The 6,000-nt window shown below is 30.1% G+C and overlaps 2 protein-coding genes across 3 annotated transcripts in view; one reads left to right on the forward strand and one right to left on the reverse strand.

The window, feature by feature from the left end:
• LOC127242881 (protein TRAUCO-like) overlaps positions 1 to 1,738 on the forward strand; it is a 24,966-nt gene extending 23,228 nt beyond the window's left edge. The window contains exon 6 of the transcript XR_007836899.1: positions 1,645 to 1,738. The gene's annotated coding sequence lies outside the window, so the exon portion shown is untranslated. The remainder of the gene's footprint in view (positions 1 to 1,644) is intronic.
• LOC127242880 (ABC transporter G family member 15-like) overlaps positions 1 to 5,629 on the reverse strand; it is a 6,798-nt gene extending 1,169 nt beyond the window's left edge. Inside the window, exons 1-7 of one of the 2 annotated variants that reach the window (XR_007836897.1) lie at positions 5,347 to 5,629; positions 2,161 to 2,261; positions 1,628 to 2,089; positions 1,277 to 1,531; positions 907 to 1,191; positions 362 to 533; positions 154 to 261 (exon numbers count right to left, since the gene is read on the reverse strand). Coding sequence is in view for 1 of the 2 variants with exons in the window: in XM_051262591.1 (XP_051118548.1) it covers positions 154 to 261; positions 362 to 634; positions 907 to 1,191; positions 1,277 to 1,531; positions 1,628 to 2,089; positions 2,161 to 2,261; positions 5,347 to 5,572 (1,710 nt within the window). In the remaining variant the exon portion in view is untranslated. Of the gene's footprint in view, positions 1 to 153; positions 262 to 361; positions 635 to 906; positions 1,192 to 1,276; positions 1,532 to 1,627; positions 2,090 to 2,160; positions 2,262 to 5,346 lie in introns of both variants that reach the window. The other variant, XM_051262591.1, reaches the window with a different exon arrangement.
• Positions 5,630 to 6,000: the final 371 nt, after the last annotated feature.

The following is a 6,000-nucleotide window of genomic DNA, read 5'->3' on the forward strand; positions in this document are numbered from 1 at the left end:
CTGAGAAAGTTATGTTCCTTGAAAGTAAAATGTTAATCATTTTTGTAAGAAAGCTTGCTTATAAGCTTCAAGAGTAAATTATGACAATACCTTTGCAACTTCAGTTGCAAATTATGAAATAAGAATTGCTCAGTGATTATATTTTACATTTACCTGTAAGGCCCATGCCATGTAGTTGATATACGAGACTGGATATTTCCAGATTATCTTTGGTAGATCAGGGAGGAGCCGAAAAAAACCAGCCGTAGCCATCATGATACCCTGCATCATACATAATTAAGAAGCCTTATTTCCTTCCAGCATTTCTAAACTTAAAACAACTCACAAAGTGTAGAGTGACTAGCTATGGATTGATGCTTACAATAAACCCGGCGCCGATAATAACTCCCATTAGGAAATTGGGAACGATTGCAGCCACGACCATCATGCAGCTCTCGACCACAGCTATGGAGATCAAGAGGTCGAGGGCAGCATACATGAAATGGCTGAAGCCTGGGTGATACTTCACCATGAAATAAGTAATCGATGCTGTGCTAAACGACATTACAACCAAGAAAGGAAACGAAGAGATGAAGTTAGAAATAATAAACACTCCAACCCCATAATGCCCGTTGAGCCTTTCTTTGTAAAATACCTGATCCAACACAAGATTAATTAATGCGTCAATATCCTTAGATAGTATTAAGTGTAGTTTAGATGAGGCGGCAGTTACTGTGATGAACAGTGCTACTATAATGAACAGTGCTACTATATCGTGATATAACAGACAATATGTCATTTATATTAACATAATACAAAAGTAAAGACATGAGCGGACGGTATGCATTGAAATTATGTGTTGTCTGTATATTTATGATGTAATGATTGGAAAAATTAACATTGTATTAGATAGAGATGGATGGTTACCTTCATTTCTTCGATGAATGATGGGAAGCCTCCGATTGCCATGAACGTCATGAAACCGGATATAAATCCACCACATGCTCCCCTTGCTAGAACAGCATGGTAATTGGATCCGATATCATGGAAGATCGAACCGACACAGATGGAAACTATAACAAAAACTAGGATTCTCAGCCAGTAATAACCAAAGTCTCTGCACATGTTTGTAAATGATCTCTTTGTCAATGTCGAAAGTTGCCTGGACCATGTTGCCTGGCTCCCACAAATTTCTTCCATAGCAAAATGATCCTGAAATATACATACACACACACACATATATATCCCTGCTAATAATGTCCATATATATATATATATATATATTGATTTAGCCTACCGTAGGTGAGAATTCTTTGATTCTAGCGCTGATCCTCGATGCAAGCTTCAAGCTTTGATACTTCCGGATAAGTGTTGCTCTGATTTCTGTTGTCGACATTGAATTTATATTCAGACCTGACGTATCTTTCACTTCCATCCTCTGTGAACCCTTCAATGTGTTGTGCACTTTGTCGAAGTCCGAATTTACACAACGAAGAAAATGATCTGACGGGTTTCTTCTACTAGGACAGGGGAATCCTGCGTCGGCAAAGAACTGTATAATAATTAGGAGGATTGAATCCAACAGCATTCATAACATGGTCAATCTGTTACAAACTGTTCAATCTTATCGAAATATAATTATACATACCTGTATTGCCTTTCCAGCTTCTCCAAAATAAACTGTTTCTCCAGACGAAAGCAGCAGAAGATCGTCTAACAGGGCGAAGACTTCGCTGCTGGGCTGGTGAATGGCCGATATGATAGTTCTGCCGCTTCTTGCGACGTTCTTGAGTGCTTGGACGACGAAGAAAGCGGAGGCGCTGTCGAGGCCAGTAGTGGGCTCGTCGAGGAAGAGAAGGTAAGGTTTAGTTATGATCTCTAAGGCGATGCTGAGCCTCTTCTTTTCGCCGCCACTTATTCCTCTTAAATGCCAGTTTCCGATGAGATGATCGGCGCAGTCTTGAAGGCCCATCTCTGTTATGGTGTTTTCGACGGTTTCGTAGAGTTCGTCCTTAGATATGGTGGAGGGGAGCCTGAGCATTGCTGAGTAGGTGATGGTCTCCCTCACTGTTAGTGTCCCCAGGAACACATCTTCCTGCGTCACGTATGCCTGCAAATTCGAAATTGTAGTATCTAATAGGATGAGGGAGAGAGAGAGAGTGTTGGTACAACTTAACTTACAAGAAGACCATGGTGAAGGGTGGTGATAGTGATGATGTTGTTAGTGTATCTGCCATTGAGAGCAACCTTGCCGGACAGCACCACATTTCCACCCACCCTACCTGCATGCATCATTAATGTATAAATTCATTCCTTCAGTTACTCATTCACTCACTACCTCTACATCCACACTATATTAATTAATATTTAGAGCTTGGATCATCTATTGATCCGATCAAGTTAGGATCACCATATGTTATATAGATAATCGACGGATATTTATATATATATATATATCTTAGCATATATTGTATCATATGTAAATACACATGTTTATACGGTCAAATCCGTATTATGCTGATTCGGCGGGATCAGTACCATTTAGGAAATGGATATAATATATTATGGTCCTCGTCTGTCTGTCCGTCCGTACATTTATTTGTCAAGTGCCTGCCTGGTATTAATTTAATGCTTGAAATTGAATGTGCATGCATACAGCATACCTATTTACTTGTTCACAACCACCACCACCACCTCTCCCTCATTCCTCTATTCACCTTAATATCTAATTCAATGCCAGACATGTATATGCATGCATTCCATTGCATTGATTATATTAAATATATATAGTGCAAAAATATCAGCGAGTGAGTTATGGACATTATGGTTTTATTAATTACAAAACTGCCAACATATTTCTATATACTTCATTCTTATTTTAAATTTTATAGTTTATAATTTTTTAAAATTTTATTTTATAATTATTTTTATTATAAATTATAAAATAATTATTTTTACTAATATATTTTTTTATATTATACCTAAATTTTCGTATCTAAACAAAATATATATAACTTAAAAGAATAATAATAATAATAATAATAATCAGAGGAGAAGGATATTTAGCGGCAGAGTAAATAAATTTGAAATGTACAATAGAAAAAGCTGTCAACAAATAACCGCCCAATAACTGCAACCTGTCCTGTGGTAATAATAATAATAATAAAATATTCTGTCCACCAAATGTATTTTTATTTGGGTTCAACACAAATTTTAATAAATATTTATAATATTATATTGATTTATTGTGAAATAATAGTAGAATATTATGAGATGTATACAAATAAATTTATAAAATAGAAATTTTTTGGTAGATTGATGTGTAAATTAGTCTCACAAACAAATTATTAGTTTTTTCATTTTAATCCGTTTTATAATAAAATATCTATTTTTTTTAATAATTATATTATCTACATAACATTACAATTTATAATATATTATACAAATGTCATTACTTTTATATCATACAATACTAATAAGTTATTTTAGTCATTTGTACTTTATTCTTGCTACATCTCAATATAATATTAATATTTCTAAATCTCAGTACAAAAAATAAACGAATACTTAGTTATGAGACAGATAGAGTACTATTTTTTAAATAAGTATAATATTAGTGTAAATTAAAAAAAATTGTAAAATTATTTAATAAAAATAAAAATTATATATTTTTTATGGATAAATAAAAAATAAATATAAATTTAGTGTATGGAAGAAATAATAAATAGAGAGTATATCGACAGGTGAGGAGGTTGTGAGAGACAACGCACCATTTACTTTCACCCATTTATTTCTCCGCTGTTTCTTAGTCTTCTTTAATATATTGGATCAACTTATCTATGCATTTTAACATTATATACTTTATGAATTTTTATTTGGTACTAAGGCATTTATTCTTCAATTTAATTTTAGAAAGTAAACATTTTGCTTTATTTGTTTTTATATATATATATATAGTTTTGAAATTTTTAATACTCCATTCGTCCCATCTGTGATGATGTCTTTTGTTTGAGCACGAATATTTAAGTAATATAGATTAGTTATTTAATGATGATGTATAATAAAAGTATATTATATTGATTAAAAGAAATTTAAAATATGTGTATAAATATTTTTAATATTATATCTAAAATATATATATATATATAATATGAATATTATTTTTTAAAGAATAAATTTTATATAATATAAATAAATAAATTTATTTATTTATTTATTTACATTTATATTTACTATAAATTAGTTTTATAAAAAAATTTGAAGTTTTAAAAATAAATAAAAATATTTGCTAACTGAAGAAAAATAGAAATAAATTTTTTTTGAGTGTATCATACGTATAAGAAGTTATATATTTAATTAAATTGATTATATTTATTAATTGTGTTTAAGATTGATAAATTTAGTAGAAATAGAAAAATGTCATTTTTTATGAGACGATAAAAAAAATGGAAAATAGGTTATTAACTATATAAAGTAGGAGTATTATTTTATAAAAGGGAAGGAGAGAGTATTATTTATTGATTATAACTTACAAAAAAAAATTGCATTAACTATATATTTCTCACAAATATAATATTAAATCCTCAATATTTGTATGATTTTGGTTGAATAAAAATATAATATTTTTTTCTAATATAAATTATTATAAATTATTTAAATTAAAAATCAAATAAAAAAATTTAAACTCAAATCAAAATAATGCATATCCTCAACTTTTTATTATTTTTAAAATTTTAAAAAGTAAAGAAACATGTATCTAAATGAAATTTTAGCTTATAAATAGTTTCTATTTAAAATTTTTCAGGTAAAAAAAAAAGATAAATAAATAAAGTGGAAGACGACATAATTATATCCTACTAATTAATGATAAATTGATAATTATTATTATCGTTTATGAACAAATATATATATATATATATACATATTGTTGGACTATATAAATAAATATTTTAAAAGTAAAAAAAAAAAAAAAAAAAGTGAGGATGGTGAAAAAGTCAATATTATACAATAGCGTTTTGTTTGTGTTTGAATTATTTAAATAGTGACTCGAGGGAATATTTCCTAGGAAAAAATCTTATATTTTTATCAAAATAATGTGAGCATTATATGATAAATCAATTGAAAAAAAAAAAAAACCAACAATACTAAAAAATGAATTAAGATAAAAAAAATAAAATTGTGTTTTGAATATTTGATTCTTTTAAATATATAAAATAAATATTTGACTATAATATATATTTTTTTAAATACAGATATATATATATATATACATATATTCTATTGAAAATAATTTGAATGCATAGTAGAAAATTTCATAAGGCTAGCATGCATGAAATGAAAAAAAAAAAAAAAAAAAAAAGAGGGTACCAGCTAAAGAATCGAGGAAAGTGGATTTGCCGGAGCCGGAAGGTCCCATTACGGCGAGGATCCGACCCGGGAAAGCATAACCCGTTAGCCCATTTATTAGCCTTCTCGTCGGGCCCTTCCTGAAATTCGGGATCACCGCCGTCAGCTCCTCCCACGCCACCCACGCGCCGCCGCTCTCAGGCGGAGGAGCTGCTGGTGCTGGTGCTGTCATCTCTATTATCTCCATATATATATATATATATAATGATCCAGATCAGTAGCTAGTACTGATCCTCATGATCTGAAATTAATCAATTCAACTCGAATGTATATATATACATATATATAAGGGATTTAAGAGAGAAAGCATCCCTATATATACACACATATATTTAATGTATGTATATATATGTATGTATGTGTGTGTAATTCTGTGAAGATGGATGAGAGTTGCTCACTGACTTGAATGCTGTGCAGGGAGATGGTTGGGTCTCTATTTATTTACTTAAATTATAGTATTATTAATATACTCATTCCATCCAATAATATTGGAGATAATTGAGTTGTAGCATTTTAATACAGTGCATGTTTTTATTCGAATTTTTGTTTAACTGCTGCTCCCTCCGTCCACTCATACGGTATACAATTACTTTTGGTGCGACACTTAAAAAATAA

Source organism: Andrographis paniculata, unplaced genomic scaffold, assembly GCF_009805555.1.
Source record: "Andrographis paniculata isolate CXL003 unplaced genomic scaffold, ASM980555v1 Contig89END, whole genome shotgun sequence".
Lineage (NCBI taxonomy): Eukaryota > Viridiplantae > Streptophyta > Magnoliopsida > Lamiales > Acanthaceae > Andrographis > Andrographis paniculata.